Consider the following 20,491-nt stretch of genomic DNA (forward strand, 5'->3'; position numbering starts at 1 on the left):
CTGCGTCTAAACCTAAATTTAGATTCCATGAACAAAGCTTCTTTCTTAGAACTGCACGCCTGTGGAACTCCCTTCCGTTTGCATACTTTTCAGCTGACTACAATCTGATTATCTTCAAGTCCAATGTAAACAAGTTCTTGATGAACCATCCCTCTAAGTAATCCAATTCACAAAATTTCCACTATTTATGTTTACTACACTATAATCACAATGACCAATGTATACCCATTAAGCCTTATCCTCGAGTGGCTTTCGGGCCTTGATAAGTGGTGATTCCTGTGTAAAAAAAATAAATAAATAAATAAATAAAAATAAGATCACAGTTACATCATGTTACATATTCGTGGTGGGGGATAAATCAGTCACGTACATTGGAGGTCCCTAAAAATCATAGTTCGAATAATTCAAAATAAAAACTACATGCTTATTATCAGAATGCACAGAAATTCTATGAGTCAAAGACTATTGGAGTATCCATGCCAAAAATTGGACTATCTCCTATATGATTAAGATGCTTACACCTAGAGCTAATACAGTTATAATTAAGCTATATATTGCTTGTGTAAAATATGAACTATAACCTCTATTTGTGCACGCTTCCACAGAGGTCAACACGTACAAGCTTACCAAATTATTGCACCAATGTATGAACTTTGCTTTGCTTTGTTTTATTTTAAATAATGTAGTTTTATATATATACTAGCATAATGGTTTTCCTTATTACTAAGTCATGAACATGCTTTATATGACCTCGCAACAGACTGCAGAAATTCCCCTCTGGACCAAAGTATTATAGGTTTGCAATAACAGATGCCACATACTAATCCATTTCAAATATAACAAGGCACTTTTTTTCATAGTGGATTTATTGTAAAGAAAAACTAAATAATGAGATGATAAAATCTTTTGATTAGTAAATTAATTGGAAGAATACATTTTTAAAGGAGTTATCTCCCTTAAAAGAAAAAAAAATAGCATTTTTTCTTTTCTACATTTCTACATCAGTAGAATACAATATTTTCTACAAACACAATCCACCAGGCAGAAGATGCCTCTTCGATCTCCAAGTTTTTCTTTCTTTATCCTTTTCATACGATCAAATGGTTAAATCCCCAGACCATTTTTGGAGTCACCATTTTGTGGGACTGCGGCTGCGAGGAGACGGGCTTCTGGAACGGTAATTTCTCTGGAAAATATGAAGCAAAGAGAGAGAGAAAATGAGAGAGAGAGAGGGGGAATATAGTGGTAAAAGCATTCAATAAATAATGATAGCAATAAGTTTCCAGACATTTTTTTGTATGGGCACTTTTATTGATAGTAGACACATGAAACTCTAGTCACCTTTGAAGTAATCTCCTCCGGCTGCAATGCACTTATTGGACCGTTACAACAACTTCTAGAAGGCCTCATGGAAGTCCTCTCGTGTGAGCATATCAATGACCCTCATCACGGCCTCTTTCATATCCTCAATTGTCTCTTAACGAAAGTCTCTAAAGTTTTCCTTGAGCTTAGGGAATAACCAAATGTCACAGGGAGCAAGATCTGGATTATAAGGAGGGCGAGGAACTGTCTTGATGCCCATCAAATAGTCTGTGACAAGGATGGAGTTGTGCACTGGTGCATTTGTGTACCTTCCTCATCTTTAGTTCCTCGCAAACAATTGTGTGTACAGTTCCCACACTAACATCAAATTGTGCACTTATTGTCTCTATAGACACACGGTGGGCCTTATCCATGAAATTCTTTATTTGGCTAATCAACTCTGGTGTTCTGACTTTCTTATTCCTTCTACACCTCTCATCATCCCTCACAGACTCCCTGCATTCCTTGAATCTATTACACTATTCAAAAACTGATGCTCGATTCATGCAAGATGGTCCAAAAGCAGTCTGGAACATTCCATACGCTTCTGTGGCATTTTTTCAAAGTTTAAAACAGAATTTATTGCATAGCGTTCTTTTAAAGTGTCCTCACGTCCAGACTGCATTTTTGAAATTCACCAGCTGTGACAATCAGGTTTTAGTAGGGTGTATTCCAATTCCTGCTGTAGCTGTTCATTTGAACCTGAAGTCATAAAAATCGATCAGTCATTTCATAAGATGCATAGCAATAATATTCTGAATTTTCAAGTCTACGATAACTTTAAATACCTGTACAAAAAAAGTCTGGAAACTTAAGGCACTTTGTATATGTGTTCCATCACACAACGAAGGGAGATTGCAAACCTATTTCTATAATGAGGCATTTTCTTTTTTTTTCTTTTACTTTCTATACTGATTTATACATCTTTTTGTTGTCAATAAGAGTTAGTCACATCCTTCAAAAACATTATTTCATAAAATTAAAATTAAAACTTTTGAAAATCGAGTAATTTTCACCCCAAACAAGCCACAGTGCCACTTTCGCATAAGGGGCTACTATCAGGGATATAATTTGCAAGAATACTATGTAGGGAGTTGAGCAGCAAGATGTCTGTTCACATTACACTTGAACTTCTGCATGTCAGTACAGTTTGGGAAGCAGGAACTTGGAAGGGAATTCCAAAGTCTAGCAGTTCTGGGGAAGAAACTATTAGAGTAGAACGCTTTGTTACACCTAAGGATTTTTTACTGTGTAGGGGTGGGACGTTGCTGCTTGCCAGATTTATCAGGGGAAATTAAATTTGAGGGAGTAAGAGGGCTTGTAGTTCGTCGGAGCATCCACAATTAAAATACTTGTAAAACAGGCAGAGGGATGCAACATTTTGTCGATGAGACAGAAGTTGAAGCTTAGATGACAGTTCAGGACCTATCAGGTTGGCGACTCTCTTTTGAAGCTTGTCCAGGAGCGAGAGACTAGTAGCAGATGCACCAGCCCAAATGTGACAATAATACTCCATACATGGGCGAATAGTGACCTTGTAGAGGTACAGAATACTTTCAGGCATAAGTAACTTTCTAGCATGGTAGAGAGAGTTCACCTTCTTCACAGCAGCCTTGGCAATGCTCTCAATGTATCTGTTCCAACTTATGCTTCCTGTGGACGTTAAGCCGTGAAGTTTGAAAGAAGTACTTTCAGGTAATGTATATTTAGCCATAAATGTTTCAGAAGGTTTCTTATAATTATTAAAGGAAACAAGAATGTTAGCATCCATTTTTTATCCCATTCCACTACAGACTGGAGGTCTTCCTCTAGGGTTTCCGTCATTGCCTTGAATATGTGTTCATTTGTTTTCCCCTTGTGCCTGTTATAGAGCGTGGTATCGCCAGCCAGCAAATATACCCATCTCAGAGTCGGGGGGGGGGGGTTCATTTATGAATATTAGGAATAACAAAGGTCCGAGGACTGACCCCTGAGGCACACCCGCATCTCTATCATATTGTTCAAACATACGACCATCGAGGACAATCTGAATTCTCCTCTTATTTAAGAATGATTTAATTATGTTGAGTATCCATCCAGTAAAAACCATAGGATCTGATTTTCATATGAAGACCATTGTGCCATTTCCTGTCAAAAGCCTTAAATATATCTAGGGCCCTCCCCTCCCCTGCCTTATCTAGTGCATGATATATACGTCCAGAGATTACAGTTCAAATATCTGCAGTAGAACGGGCTTGTCTAAATCCATATTGATGGTCAGACAGAATTTTAGCAACTGTAAGGTGGTGGACTAGAGCTTGATTAATTATGGACTCAAATATTTTGGCAAAAAGAAAGAATGGGGCGATAATTTAATGGGCCAGCATAATTCGTTAAGGCATTTGTTAAAGAGTTTGGAGAGGACTGGAGCAACCTCAGCGGAACATTTATTTTTAAATAGTACAGCCGGGATGATATCAGGTTCACATGCTTTTGAGGTATCTAGGTTTTTTATGATATCGTGTACTTGAGAAGGGGTGATTTTCAAATCATCTAGTGGGGTTTTTGTCCGCAAAGGAAACTCAGGAAGGGAGTGGTTTGCTGGGTCCAAAGTAGAGTTTGGTTATTTCAGTCCTATATATTCAAATTAAAGGCTTTAAGGTTACTTTTGACCACATTCTTAAAAACATCTTTTCTTAGACGTTTACTGTACTAGAGTACTTTCGATAACAGTCCATATATATATATATATATATATATATATATATATATATATATATATATATATATAGTATAAAGATTGATAAATGCAAATTATGAATCAGTTTCAAAAGGAAAAACAAACAAAATCAAATCGAGTGTACGATCGTTTCGGAAACGATATTCATTTTATTGATTGACAATATATATCCACAATAATTGACAAAGACTTTGTTTTCAAATATCATCTCTTCATCAGCACAAAAGAGAGGGGGGAGAAGTTTAAGACACCAAAATAAACTAGCATTTTTGTAATAAGTAAGGCGAATATTCTTGAAAATATTTAAAACATAAGGAAAAAGTGAATTTTATGTTGGTAATTAAAATAAAAAATTAGGAGAAAATTAAAAATAGAAAAAAGAAAATCATTTAAATACCTTGTTGTGTTCATTAGAAAATTTGTTCTAAAGTTCGTAAGTATATATAAATAAAAAATTAGGAGAAAATTAAAAATAGAAAAAAGAAATGTGTGCATGCTGCTAAATTTTCGCTACGAATGGTTGAAATAATTATTTACAGTTTATTTTAAATTTAAAAAAAAACCGCTGGGTTAATGAGATGGACGTTAAATTTAAAAACCATAGAATAGTATTATAATCTTCTAAAAGCTTGCAAATTTTCATGTAGTTTCGTACCAAAGAACCAAAGATATGAGCATTTCAATATTCAATTTGGCTACCAGTATATATATATATATATATATATATATATATATATATATATATATATATATATATATATATATATATATATATATATATATATATTGTATTGGTAGTAATTATTTGTTTGTTCAAAACAAAATATATAAGTGTGTCTACCAAAAGAGTGCTCAATGTTTAGACAGAGCCAAAATAAGTGAATTTAGTTTACAAACAAATGGCTACACATAAGCATACATATTTCAGCGAAAACCTAGTAAGGGAATCGCTTCGTCAGGCCAAGGACATCTCTCTACATGTTTCAGCGAAACATGTATGCTTATGTGTAGCCATTTGTTTGTAAACTAAATTCACTTATATATATATATATATATATATATATATATATATATATATATATATATATATATATATATATATAGAGAGAGAGAGAGAGAGAGAGAGAGAGAGAGAGAGAGAGAAATACCACATTTTTGGCAATCAGAATTTAACAAATGAAGGTTCATTGGAAAGGTAATGACCTGAATTGTGTGGTTGGGCTATGTGATATTTGCCTTTAAGGTCGCACATTAAGGGGATCATTCATCAACCAGAATCCATTTTTTGGCACTTTTTTACAGCTATAAAATGTTTCAATCATAGTCATTTGTTACCTTAGTTTTGCATATGGATTACAAAATATCTTATATTCCCCCCCCCCCAACCTCTGGCCCTCAAGAAGGAAAAAATGCTTGGACCATACATCCATATCTTCGATGTATATACAAAAAAGATAATACAAAAAATTGAAAAAATAAAAAACGGCATTACAAAACAGAAGCTTTCTGTTGTCTTTACAATGTCTGTTTGAATGAAAAAATACCGCCTAAATATATGCAATATATATATATATATAATATAAAGCTGAATGTGTGTGTGTGTGTGTGTGTGTGTGTGTGTGTGTGTGTGTGTGTGTGTGTGGTCACGAATAGGCTCCTATATAGTTTTGACTATTTTAAAAAACTGATTACATATAATGATAGAAGATGTATCGAGACACAGGAATGGGTATGTTTGATCTGGCAGAACCGTGGTTCGTTAAAATTGTGGGGTCTGCGTTCACGCCTGGTCCACAAAGTATAGAAATAAAAAATTTAAAATTAAAAAAAAAAACGTTTACAAGTGTTTTTGATATAGATGTACATAATAATACTTTGATAAGTATGTTAAAAATGCTTAAATAGGGATGGTATAATAAAATTGTGAGGTCTGCGTTTGCGCCTGGCCTCCATAGAATGGAAATGGAAATAGGCACAAGCTTTAATAAAGACTTTTCATATCTATCTGCGTAAGTATACTTTGATAATTATGTTTCAGTTTGAAGAAATATTGTAAAATAAAATTATGGGGTGTTCGTTCGCACCTGACCTCCATAGAATGAAAATATGTCACAAAGTTTAACAAGGTGTTTTAATATAGATCCACAGAATATTGTGATTAGTGTTTCAGTGTGAACAGATATGGTTTAATAAATTATGGGGTTTATCTATTTTATTTTTACTTTCATCATATTTTGCTTTGGTTTTGATACCCCAAATTCAACCCAAATGTACAACCCTTCCATTTCATAACCTATCTAACTTTCATAAATCAGAGTCTATTTTCTGTAGGCTGTTTTTGAACCCAGTCAACGACGGGTACTTTTGCTAGTATATATATGTAAGGTGTTTTTGAAGGCTTCACAATGCAGGAATGTATAGTCATTGTGAGCAGATAAATAAACAAATAATAAATAATTCAATAATATTCTTTTATTTACCTGATTGATTTTTTCTTTTTCTTTTCTTTTATTTTATTTTTTCAACCATAGATGGTATTTATCCCAAAGGTTCTTTCGAGTGCATCACTCATCGTCAGTGGAGAAACGTACATCGACTCTCTAAACTGTCAACTGTAAAGCAGCCGTTATATTTCAATTTTTTAATAAATTCGAACGCTGTTAGGTTTAAATTAATTACATTAACTGTTAAGGGGAGGTAATTTTATTTTTTTACTTTTCTATAGATTTTCTGATCTAGGGGAAGTAATTCTATATTTCTGTTTAAATTTATGGTTGGATCTAAGGGAAAATTATATCTATTTATTTATTCATTTGTTTAGATTATGTTATCGGCAAGGGAGGTAATTCTATTTTTTTTTTATTTCTATCGATTTTCTGATCTAGAGAAGTAATTCTATATTCTTGTTTAATTTTCTTGGTTTGATCTGGTGAAATAATAATATCTCTTTATTCATTTATTGGATAACCTTTACGGAGATGGTCCCAACGTCCGCCTCGTTCTGAGCTCGGGGAGAGGCCGTCTGACGTAGGCGGTGTCGAGGCAGAAAATTACCCCTTCAAAAAAGTGCCCAGTTGTTAACTTAAGGAGAAAAAAACCCGTTTCAATAATTAGAATTTTTATTTTTTTTATTTTAAACAGTTCAAATAATTAGAATTTAAAAAAATTAAACAGTTCAAATTTCTGATAATTCAACAGTTCAAATAATTGGAATTTTACAAAATAAACAGTTCAAATAATTAGAATTTAAAAACAAAAAAACAGTCCACATGATGAGAATAGTTCCACGTGGTTAGTTAACCCTGTAAAATTCTGTGATTTGTTTCACAATATTTGTAAAAGCATCTGTCTGTGACATATCGCATATTTTAGGGTTAGGGTAATTTTCTGCCTCCACACCGCCTATGTCAGACGGCCTCTCCCCGAATTCAGAACGATGCGGACGTCGGGACCATCTCCGTAAAGGATAACCCATTTATTTAATTAATTTATTCATTTATTTATTTTATTTATTTATTCTTTTCTCTCTCTTTTTGTTTTAATTTTGTTGTATAAATTACCAATGAGACTGCATTAGGGAAGTAATTAGCTTGTTTATGTCTTTATTAGAAATATGTTAGATTTTTCTGTTTTACTATTCATTTCTGATTTTAATTTCTCAATCAGTATTGATTCTTTTAATCTGAGATTTCCCTGATTCCTATCATTTGATAAAATTTTAACAGTTATGTTTTTATCCGGATTATGTTTTCCAGAGATGTGTTTGTAGAAAGATGATGTTTTGGTGGTAATGTGTTCCTTAATTCAGATATGTAACGGTCTTATTGAACTTCCGATATATGATTAATTGCATATTTTACACTGAATATGTGCATTCACATAATCCAGTGTTTTTTTTTTATATAGATAATAAGCATGGCTTGTTCTTAGGTATAGTTCCAGTTTTTGATCGGTTTTGTCTTAATGTTGGGCAGGTGTGTGTGCCTATTTACAATGCCTCCCCACGGGACAGAGTTAGACACCAGGGTCGTTTTTTAACGTGGAGAAAAGGAACAAAAATAAAAATTGTCTCAGTCGTGAAGGATTTCTCCTCCACTGATAGAGAACAAGAAATTGAAGTACAGCATCTGAAGAACAGATGGTATTTATTTGCTCCCCCACCGAGCAAATTAGGCACAAGGCCAATTTTTAATGTGAGGAGTGAAGGGAGGGGGAAGGGAAAAAGGGGACTAGCTCCCAAGAGGTGGGAAATGGGAGCTGGTTAAAGGTCAGGCATGTGGGGTTGCCCCCACATCTGGTCTTTGCTAGTCATAGCTAGTCATAGCTAGTCATAGCTTGCAGTATCTGCCGGAACAGATGGTATTTATTTGCTCCCCCACCGAGCAAATTAGTCACAAGGCCGATTTTTAATGTGAGGAGTGAAGGGAGGGGGAAGGGAAAAAGGGGACCAGCTCCCGAGAGGTGGGAAATGGGAGCTGGTTAATGGTCAGGCATGTGGGGTTGCCCCCACATCTGGTCTTTGCTAGTCATAGCTAGTCATAGCTAGTCATAGCCTGCAGCATCTGCCGGAACAGATACTACACTTTGATCTTGTTTATATATTTTATTGAGAAAGAAAAAATTGAACATAAAAAACGTACAAAAAATTCAATTCAACAAAATTAGGCACAAGGCCCTACAAGAAATTGGGAGGGGGAGGGTACAGGGTCTTTTTGACTATGTAACAGATGAGACTTTGAAGTCTTACTCTTGACTGGCAACATTTACCAAAATACCTCAATCACTCTTTGATCTTGGCCCGAAGGCCAAGTGTGTGTGAGTTGTAAGTCTAGTTGTTCTTTGTGAATGGCTTTATGTATGGCTGTAGTTATTGTATAATTAAAATGCGGTATTTTGAGAAAGCATGTGTTAGTTACTCTGTGTGTTTGTTTTCTGTTAAATATTTTAATGTGTTGTATGGTTTTTGTAGGGTATCCCTTTCACCGGAGGACTTGTTGGAATTTCCCAATGGAGGTGATCATGTCCATTTCATATGTACATCTGTTGCGAATGCAGTTTGTTTCATTTGTAGCATAACTAATTTTTGCTTGTGTAGGGAGTTCCGATTTATAGTTCATGAACATATCATGGCAGGCAGATTTTTTTTTATAGAAATGGTGTTTATTTGACCTGTTTATGTGATGTAAAGTGTGAAATCGAGTAATGATAGGTGTTCAGATGTGCTAGGCTGTTCTGTGGTAAATCTAATATGTGGGTCTGCGTTCTGGAAGTTAATGAATATTTTATTAGTTTCCTCATGAGATGATGTAAGGATGTGAATGTCATCTACATATCTGGTGAAGAAAATGTCAGATTGATAATTATAAAGTGTTTTTTGTTCTAGTCTGTTCATGTATGGCCAGAAATCCTGATGGGCTGGATCCCATGGGAAGTCCTGATATTTGTTTATAAGTTGTTTAGTTTATACTGGAAGTGTGTGTTGTCCACTTTTATGTTTAAAAGTTGGTGTATGTCTTCTGTGGTGAGGTTAAAACAGTATAGATTATTATATGAGATTATTATTATATATTATATTCTGTGATTAGGTTCACAGTTGGGTGTGAAGGTACTGATGTGTAGAGAGAGACAACATCTAGACTGAAGGTGTATCTGTTGTGTTGCATATATATATATATATATATATATATATATATATATATATATATATATATATATATATATACTTCAGAATAGTCTTTATTTAACAATCAGTTGTCATGGAAACGTGAGATTGTAGGTTTACAAAATATTACTGGCAGTAATATTCTATAAGTTATCCCATCTAAACAAGAATTGCTCGATATGCAAGATAGAGCAAATAAATTAAATTGTAATTCAATGAATTTCAAAAAACTCTCATTGAAATGAAATGAAGTGGTTGAGTTTCATATCAAAGAATTTTTATTATTCTAAGCAAGACAAAGAAATGAAACACAACCACTTCATTTCATTTCAATGAGAGTTTTTGAAATTCATTGAATTACAATTTAATATATATATATATATATATATATATATATATATATATATATATATATATATATATATGTATATGTAATCGTTGTATCGATTGGTTTCCTAGATGTAAATTCAATGAAACTCACGTGATTATTAAAGAGTGCTCAATGCTGGACAGAGTTGGTATATAGTCTGTTTATTATACAAACATTATTAATTACTGTTATGGCTCGCAAATAGCCACAAAGAAGAACAGAAAACCGAGAACAGTTTAAAACATGTATTACATGAAAACAATGGAAAGGTTACAAACAAAAAGTGTAGGTAATTCACCGTGCATGCGAGGGTCGCTCTGGAATTAGATCCCCACCTGGGATCGCCATGAGTTAAGTTTATATGGACGATGGATTAGTCCATTTGGAGGGTCGTTCCCCCACAACACCCCCTCCCAAGCTGATTTCTCCTGGTGTGAAGTCAGTATCTTTTCTTTTTGGGGCAGACCAGCAAGGGGTTTGTGTGCTTCCTTTTTTTTTGCCAGAGCGTCTTGGTTCTGACATGCCTTTTGGAGGTTCCATGTCAAAACAGTCGTATACTGTATCGATTGCATCTCTGCCTTCCTGCAGTTGCTCTTCTTCATCCTCGGAGATGCATTTCCTTATTTGGTTCAGGTGCCTCTTATGTTCGAATTTTGGGCCCTGAATGATGTATGTAACATAGCTGACTCTTCATAAGATCGTGCCCTGTTCCCAAAAGGAAACGCTATTCTTATAATGTTTAAAATATACTTTATCCCCGTGTTTAACTGTTCTGTTGGCATTGTAGAGGTTCTCCATTGTATTATATGTTTGGGCAGCAGTTTATCAAATACTGATTTTATTTTCTGCCCAAACATGACTTCAGCTGGGGATCCGGCATCTGATTTGTTTGAATTTTTTGTTATTCTATAGGCCTGCAAAAATTGCTGGAGGGCCTTTTCTGTTGGTGTGCTGCACGCCTTTTTTAACATCCTTTTTAGCATGTCGACGAAGCGTTCGGCCTGGCCATTACTCCTGGGGTGGTACTGGGGGGTCGTAATATGCTTAACTTTGTATGTCTTGCATAATTCTCTGAACTCTGCCCAGGTGAACTGGGTACCGTTGTCACTGACTAGACAATCCACAACCCCAAAATGAGCCAACAACTCCAATAAAACATTCGTCGTCGTTGCTGTGGTCGGTTTTTTGCATCTCAAGACCTCTGGCCATTTCGAGTAGCTGTCTACTACTATCAGGTAGTAAAAATCCTTTACTTGTTCAGTTTATGCCAAGGTTTATGTGTTATAGGTAGTGCTTTGGCAACCAAAGCACAGCCTTTGCACATATTCACCATGTTGGTAATGTCTTAGTCCAAAGCTGGCCAGTAAACAAAACTTCTCATCAGACTTTTCATCCGGTTTATTCCTGGATGCCCCATGTGAAAATCCTTGAGAATCCTTTTTTGAAGGCTTTTGGGGATGACAACCCTTTCATCGTATAGCAGCATTTCGTCGTAAACGAAAAAAATGTCTGAAACGGTATTACCCTGTGTTAACTTCTGCTTAGTGGTTTGGATGAAATTGTCATTCACAGATTATGCCTTAATTTCCTGAAGTGTGACCGGCAGTTTGCAGATAATATTATTAATCGTGGTTGTCAATTCATTATTAATACATAGTGCCGTGATTACTGAGTCTTCCACAGGTTCCATTTGGGCAGGAATTAGTGCCAGTTGTTTTGAGGAGAGAAATTCTATTGTAAAATTATAATTTAGAAGAATAGTTCCCTATTCTAATAGTCAATTCGCAGTGAATGTGGGAAGTCGCTTTCTTGGTCCAAAAATGGATATCAAAGGCTTATGGTCGGTTTGTAGATAAAAATGTCTTCTGTACAGGAACAGGTGGAATTTCAAAACTGCAAAAATAATGCCTTCTTTCTCGATCTGAGAATAATTTTTCTCTGCTGGAAGCAGAGTCCGGGATGCGAAAGCTATTAACTGTTTTGAACAATCTGGCATCCTATGTAACATGCACGCACCAACGTCATATTGGCTAGCGTCGCTAGCCAATATTATATCCAACTTGAGGTTAAAATGAGCTAGGAACAGTTTTGAAGTAAGATTTTTTTTATTTCTTGGAATGATGCTTGGCAATCCGCTGTCCACTCCCAAGTTTTATCCTTCTTTAGTAATTGATTAAGTGGCGCACAAAATTTGTGCATGTTAGGGATAAACCCTTGATAATAATTTGCCAAGCCTAAAAAGCTTTGTAATTGTGTATTTCTCTAATAGCGGTCGCCCTGTCTGGCTCTGGGCATCTGCCATCTTTATCAATGATATGTCCTAGGTACTTGATTTTTTGTAAAAAGAATTCACACTTGTCTTCTTTGACCATAAACTCATAATTTTGTATTTGACTGAATACTTGTCTGAGATGGTTTGCGTGTTCCACCCTGCTTTTGCTCGCTATAACGATGTCGTCTAGATATGCGATGGCGGTGTCCAGATCGCTCAGCATGGAATCCATGACTTGCTGGAATATTGTGGTTGCTACCATGACCCCAAACATGAGCTTTTCATATCTGTATAAACCCCGATGAGTATTAATACAGAGGAGGTTAGAACTTTTGTTGTTTACAGGAATTTGTAAGTAAGCGTTGCTCAGGTCGATCTTAGAAAAAAACTTGCCACAAATTAATTTCATGAACCCTTCCTCTGGGCTGGGTAATGGATAGTGAAAGTCTTCTAACGACTCGTTGAATCTGGTCGAGAAATCAGCACAAACACGGATTTCCCTGGACCTTTTTTTTTATGTAGACTGCTGGAGCAGTCCACTCACTATATTCAATTTTAGCCATGTTTTACCGATGTTTTCTAATTTATCCAGTTCCTGCTTTATCTTGTTCAGAGATGCGAACGGGACATTACGTTTTTTAAACACCAGTTGTGTGCCCGGTTTCAGCTTAAAATCTGCGGCCATTTTTGTGTATCTCTCAAGGCCAGGAGAAAGTACATTTGAGAATTCTTTTTTAAAACTAGTTATAAGTTTCTCCGTTTCAGCTGGATGGGTCCCTATTTTTTTTGTTGCAAAATGTGAATATAGGAAGATCCCACAGATGAAACTCATCCATGCTGTCGGAACCGAACAGGTTCTCACTATTTTTTAATACATACATTTTGAGTTTTTGCGTCTTTCCCAGCAAGGTGACATTGGTGATTAATTCACCCTCAAAAGTAATTTTTGTACTATTGACGGTCATCACCGTGCTGTTGGTTCGTAGCATAGTCGGTTTTCGTAATTTCTTCCATGTTTTGAAGTTTTTTATTGAAAGATCCGACCCACTGTCTAATTGAAATTTTATATCCTTGCCGAGAATGTTGACCATTACGTATTTGCGTAGGTTTTCATCTATGACGTCTCTAATTATTGTTTGACATACACACCTTTTGTTCTGATTTTTCCTGCAGTGAGAGCTTTTATGTCCGATTTTATTACATACAAGGCATCTTTTTGTTAAGAATAGGAAATCCTTGACCCAATGTTTACCACCACATCTGAAGCAAGGGCTCGGTGCTTTTGGTTTTTCCGACATATGGGGGTAATTTTCTGTGTACCGTCTCAACGTTTTTTTCTTAGTTATTTTTTTTATATTTGTGATGCCTGCTTCGATATTTCTCGCATCTTTTTTATTATTTCCACTTTTTGACAATCCTCAGTCCATTTTTGCAGTGTTCAGTTTGTTTTCTAACTTCGTAAGAACTCTGCGCCTGATTTCTGCATCTTTTCCCGAGGTTAAACCTTGTGCAAAAACAAGGCCTTTAAAATTGTCTGCTGTTAATTCAGACAACTTAAAATCATCACAATGCTTGTTCACTATTGCTGTGTATGCGGCAAAGTCGTCATTATCGTCTTTGGTCACATTCAAACATCTCCATCGTTTTCGGGGAGAATAGTTCTGTTAACAGATTTACTGTCTCATTGAATGATAAATCCGCGGTTTTTCATGGCAAGATGTAGTCCACGAATTTGTCATATTCAACTGTTTTAAGTTTTCATAGCAGCGATCTGGTCTTCTTCTGGTCAGACCAGTTACCGCAGTCAATATTGAAAAAGTCTTCATATCTCCTGAAATAAGCTGCAAATGATTTTTCATCTTCTTCGTACTTAAAGTTATCTATTGCGGACCATATTGTATTTTGAGAAAAAGCTGAATTGCTTTCTGAATGCATGTTATTCTTGATGATTTCTGCAAGTAGTTCCTCTGTTCATAATTGACATTCGACCAACTGTTTTTATACTTTGGCTGACTGTTTTTGTAATTCCCTCTGTTGGTCCTCTGTACGTTGTTGGCGTTTTGCCGACTGTTTTTGAGCTTCGGCAGCTTCAATTTGTAGTTTAGTTAGATGTGCCAACGCTAAATTACCTTTTAAGTAACGACAAACGTTTTTTTTTTTACAAAGTAAAGATTTACCTTTTAAGTAGCAACAAACTTTTTCTCTTTTTTTTCCAACTCCTTTTCGTTCTGTGCTTACCTGTTTCTTTTTTTAGGGTCAATTGACACAGTTGTTAATTTGATTTTGTTTTTTGTTTAATTTCTGCGAGTCCTTCAGTCGCAAGTGTTATGCTACACTTTCTTAAGCGCGATAAACAGTTGAGTCCAACGTCATTAATGTTTTCAGAACATTATTTTAGACGTGAGTATGTTTCTTGAATCCAATGTCGTCAGAGTTTTTGGGAACACTGTTTTAGATGTGAGTATGTTTCTCGAATCCAATATCGCCAGTGTTATGGCTCACAAATAGCCACAAAGAAGAACAGAACAATGGAGAACAGTTTAAAACATATATTACATGAAAACAATGGAAAGGTTACAAACGAAAAGTGTAGGTAATTCATTGAGTATGCGAGGCGTCGCCCTGGAATTAAATCCCCGCCTGGGATCGCCATGAGTTAAGTTTATATGGACGATGGCTTAGTCCATTTGGAGGGTGGTTCCCTCACAACAATTACATATGTGCGTACATGTTTCAGTGGAATCCCAATTCAAAGATAACACCTCATCAGACAAAAAAAAATCAATTTTTTTTTGGTTTGATGAGGTGTTATCCCTGAATTGAGATTCCACTGAACCATATATGCACATATGTAACTAATAATGTTTGTATAGTGAACAGACTACATATATATGCACACATATATACACATGTGTGTGCGTGTGTGTGTGTGTGTGTGTGAGTATATGTATGTATATATACGGCACAATCATGTTGACACGCCAGTTCTTGTCAGATCACCAAAGTTAAGCAACATTGAGCCTGATTAATACCAGAGGGGTGACCATTTGGGAATTCTTGGTGCTGTATGTGCTCTCCACTTATCTCAGCATTTGTTTCCAATCGTTCTGAACCTCAACTTGCCGCTGGTATTTAACAACACTGACTCAGGAAAGGTGTGGCTGGAGATTATGCAACTCTTGCCACAAAAATTCTACGTGTAGGCACCCTTACAGTGGATATCGATAGTTTGTCAAGACTGAAGGAAGCTACCATATGTATGTATATGTATATATGTGTGTTTATCCATCTGATTAATCCTTATCCTTGAGTTGTCTTTAGCCTTGATGAATGATAACTCATTAATAAAAGGGGGAAAAAACTGACATAATTATTTGTTTTCAAAAATCATTTTTGTGTATGTACAAATTTATCTTCAATGCACGTTATGCACTCTGTGTATATATATATATATATATATATATATATATATATATATATATATATATATATATATATATATATATATATTTACTGGTAACCCTAACCTTGTACATATCGTAGAAGTTTCTTACCTGATCAACAGTGCTGCGTGTCTCGACTTCTCCCTGTGAGACAACTTTACGGCTACTGGCAAGAGAAGATCCCAAGTAGAGACATGGCCAGATAAAGTGGCTCACGATATGGCTGCTGTAGTCGGAATTAACACTGCGCCGATACCTGAAACATGGATTTCCATTGTATCATTTAGTGATGACTTTTAGGCGATTGATGATTACCAACAAAAAAAAAAACAAAAAAAACACACTTTAATATGCAGGAATATTAGTAAACATGTGTCCTCCAGATACAAATACTGAACCTAGTGTTTCTCCAGCAATAGATTGTTCTAACGGCCGTGTAACATATTATCGATTATTATTAACTATTCTGGATGCCTGACGTTGCCTGGGTGTTTAGAGGTGTGTGTTGAGCAAAAAAAAAAAAAAAAAAAAAGTGGTAGTAAGCAGACAGGCTCGAACCCATACCGCAAAGGAGGAAAAGAATGTGGAAAAAAAAATAAACGTGATGTGTTTGCTGTTGCGTCCATCGCTAAACCAGAAGTGAAGAATGTTTAAATTAAGGCTAGTCAATCGCAAAGAGGGGATGACTTTCGAAAATATTGGCAAAAAAATGACAGCCCCCCCCCCCGCAGAAAAGTGCCCACTTGAGGGTGAAGGAATTAATGTTTTTAGCTAATTTTCGATATTTGTCGTCTGAAGGATCGAGCTTCAAAACGATACCGATCTTATGAAAATCCGTCGCCTCTTTTGAAAGTTGTAGACATACATACATACATACATACATACATACATACATACATTTAAGCAGACAGGTGAGATTTATGTTATAGATTATTAATTAGTCATCAAAAATTAATATTTGAAGCTTAATTTAAATCATACGAGTACCTTGTTTTATTGTCAGTGTCCCACCCAAGAAATCATCTTCGATACTGTGGCTTATGCTGAGAAATCAAATCACTTGAAATCCTACAGCATTAATGTCCACTCTACATAATAGACGCCCTAGGCAGAAAGTTTATGATATATACCTTGGGGAATATAATCAGTATAAAGTATTGAAACTCAGCACACAAATTTATAACAAGTTTATTGCACAACGGAACAATGTAACAAATAGATATTGACATTCGAAGGTATCTTGAATTACTTATTCCTAGCTTCATTACCGCTTTCTAGCGTCTTTTATAGAACGAGTAATTCATTCTTAAGGGGTGTCAGGATCTTCCACTATATTATTACTATAGAGTAGGTATCTCCGGAGTTTTTAAAGAGGGAGGGGACATATTAAGTACGTAATATTGTTTTTGCTTTTTAACCCTTATCCCCGAGTGGCTTCTGGGCCTTGATAAGTGGTGACCCCCATGTAAAAAAAAAAAAAACATAAAAACCGATATATTTCAGAAATCGATTTGTCAACTATAGCTTAACAAGTATTGCAATGAGACTCAACACAGAGTAAGTTATAACAAGTTTATTGTACAACGGAACAATGTAACAGATATTGATACTCGAACGTATCTTGAATGCTGTAGTATCAAGGTTAACTTACTCCATAGTTTGATTATCGATTTCTAGTATCTTTTATAGACTGAATAATCCATTTTCAGGAGGTGTCACGATCTTACACTATATCATTATAGTTTTTTATGTTCAGTGGTGAAACAACCTATCATTCTAAGTTTGTATTAAATGACAGTAATATCTATCTATCTATATTTTTTTCAGCTGATAATTTATTATAAGTATTTTAGAAACTGGATATTCTGGAGTATTGTTGTTTTTTTTTTTGTTTTTTTTTTGTTTGTTTGTTTATTTGTTTTTAGCATCTGATCGGTTTACAACATGTTTTCTCTTTTCGATGCTTCTATCCAGAGTCTCAAGGTAGCAACCGCTACTCTCTCAATCACTTATCTGACGTCATATTCGGCTAAACATTGTCACTTTCGATTCTCACGATATAGGTTGATTAAATAAGAAATTTATAATACTAGGACATTATTATTATTATTATTATTATTATTATTATTATTATTATTATTAAAAAATATGCTTTTTAAAATTTGTGGTTAAATAATCAACTGCTAACGATTCTGCACTTTCAAAAATAGATTGTTAATTATTGTTAACAATTCTGTACTTTCAACTAAAAATTTTTGTGGTTAAATTCGTCACACTGTTGTCCAAGCTCACGACTCCAAATTCTCCTTCATCTCTGAAAAGAGGCTTTTTTTTCAAGCTGGCAGTGTCTCATTTGCATATAATGTAACAAGAAATATCGTTACTTCACAAGACCCACGAGCATATAATTAGATTCAGCACATATTTCAAGCTCCTCGGCCAAACATTCGCAGGCAACATGAATTAGAACAGATATATTGAAGACCTTGCCAAGACTGATGCAAATAAGGTGGACTCTCTCTACTGTGCTAGAAAATTATTGACACTAAAGAGTATCCTATATCTTTACAAAGCTACAATTCGCCCATGCATGGAGTACTGTTGCCACATCTGGGTTGGAGTATCTGCCACTAGCTTTTCACTTTTAGACAGGTTCCTAAAAAGAGTCTCAAATCTAATAGGTCGCGCACTGTCGGCCAAGCTCTAGTCTTCATCCCGTTGTCACAATATCGCATTCATGTGGCTGTTTTACAAGTATTTCAATTAAATGTGCTCTGACGAATTCACATCACTTGTGCCACCTCGACAGACATAAAACGGTAAGCACCAAAATCACACCTTTTTACTGCTGAAGTCCCTAGATGCCAGAAGGCTTTCTTCCCTCGGACTGCTGTTCAAACCTGTAGAAGTTTAAATGTTATGTGAACAAACATTTTGCTGCTCAAATAGCAGTTCCTTAGTTTCAAGTGGCAAGATGCTTTGTTTGGGGTGAAAATGAGTAAAAATCAAAAAATCCAATATTAATATATGATAAATTAAATACAGTATTCTATATTTGATAAATATTAATACATATTTCATAAATATTTAAGCTGACATATCAAACTTTGATTCTGATTTTTTTTATTGCTGCAATATGTTATTGGCACTATAATAACGTACTTCGCTACAGATTATTTTTTTAAAAAGATGCAGTCCTGCCCAGACAACTGGTAATATGTAAACATTTTTCAATTATGACTAAAAAGTCAAAATTATCTAGGAAGATAACTCATATTTGAATTGAAAAAATATAAAAGGGCTTTATTTCCTGTATAATTAAAATGTTATTTATTTTTCTCTCTTTTGTTTTAATTTTCTTATCATTTTGTTTTCGCTGGGGATGGGGTATTCTACTGGATGCCAAACATTCTCCTATTAGTTTAGTTACTTCCACCGAGAGATCTTTTTAAGATTCTAACCATCCCTTTAAGTGTAATTGTTTGCATTTCTCTTGCACTTGGTTCACCGGATATATTCGGCAGATAGTTTTTGAAATTCTTTTTCATTAGTTCAGTTACTCCTATAATGACTGGTATGATTGATACGTTCTTAAGATTTCAGTTTCTTTTCATGCCGTACATAAGTCCTTGGTATTTTGTCATTTTCTCCCTCTCTGCTCTGTTAAGGCCAGCATCATTAGGGACGTTTACTTTAACTAGGGTTGCTACTTTCTTCCTCTTGTCCCATATCACTATGTTAGACTTAATAGCCCCATTTTCTAGGTATGTAGCTGTAGGAATTTCGTCATCATAGTGGATAGTGTATGACTTATTCCCAACTGTTGTTTCTGGTAAACATGTTCCGAAGACTTTTTAATACTTTGGATATTCAAGTTTTTCCAGATTTTCCAGTGGAGATATTTATGCAATCCATTGTGTCACATTGTATAATAGCCTTTACAACTGGATATCAGGTGGCTTTTTTTAAATTTTTTTTTTTACACAGTGATCACCACTTATCAAGGCCCGGAAGCCACTCAGGGATAAGGGTTATTGCAAGTACATTACGTTAGTGTGGAGATTTGATGAAGTGTTTACTTAAGGGGGCGGTTCATTAGGAATTTGTTAACATTGGACTTGAAGACATCCAAGTTGTAGTCCAGTGGGAAGCAGGCAGATGGAACAGAGTTCCACAGGCGTGCAGTTCTAAGAAAGAAGCTTTGTTCATGGAATCCGCATTTTGATTTAGGCACAGATATAGAGTGGGAGAAATTTTTCACAGTGGATTCAGCTAGACGGGTGTTTTTCATGAAAGATTGGCGAAAGGGGACCAGAGATTGGAGTTCAGAGGAGCACCTGCCATGGAAATAACGATAAAACACTCACACACTCTACTTCTGTGTAGCAGAACCTGCACTTGTTGTTAAAGTGCAAGCAAATAAAAATGGAAAACTAGAATAACTTCATGCAGGGACAGCTAGTATATATCTATATATACATATATAAAAGGCAACGTCTGTCTGTATGTCAACTTTATTTCTAGATTTCATCTGAATATATAATTTGAAGAAAATAAAATACCACTACAATTTTTGAAGATATACTTGTGTTTGTGATATGAAAACGATGTCTTTTCAGAACGAAAAAGACTGCTGCTAATTCAAATTATTTGAAATAGAGTT

General features: G+C 35.2%; 1 protein-coding gene across 1 annotated transcript in view; it reads right to left on the reverse strand.

The window, feature by feature from the left end:
• Window positions 1-1,085: 1,085 nt before the first annotated feature.
• LOC145263734 (mitochondria-eating protein-like) overlaps window positions 1,086-20,491 on the reverse strand; it is a 77,337-nt gene continuing 57,931 nt past the window's right edge. The window contains exons 8-9 of the mRNA XM_080120713.1: window positions 15,940-16,084; window positions 1,086-1,186 (exon numbers count right to left, since the gene is read on the reverse strand). Coding sequence (XP_079976839.1) covers window positions 1,130-1,186; window positions 15,940-16,084 — 202 coding nt within the window. The 3' untranslated portion in view covers window positions 1,086-1,129. The remainder of the gene's footprint in view (window positions 1,187-15,939; window positions 16,085-20,491) is intronic.

The sequence above is a fragment of the Euprymna scolopes genome, chromosome 39, assembly GCF_053919585.1.
Source record: "Euprymna scolopes isolate OS-2025 chromosome 39, ASM5391958v1, whole genome shotgun sequence".
Lineage (NCBI taxonomy): Eukaryota > Metazoa > Mollusca > Cephalopoda > Sepiida > Sepiolidae > Euprymna > Euprymna scolopes.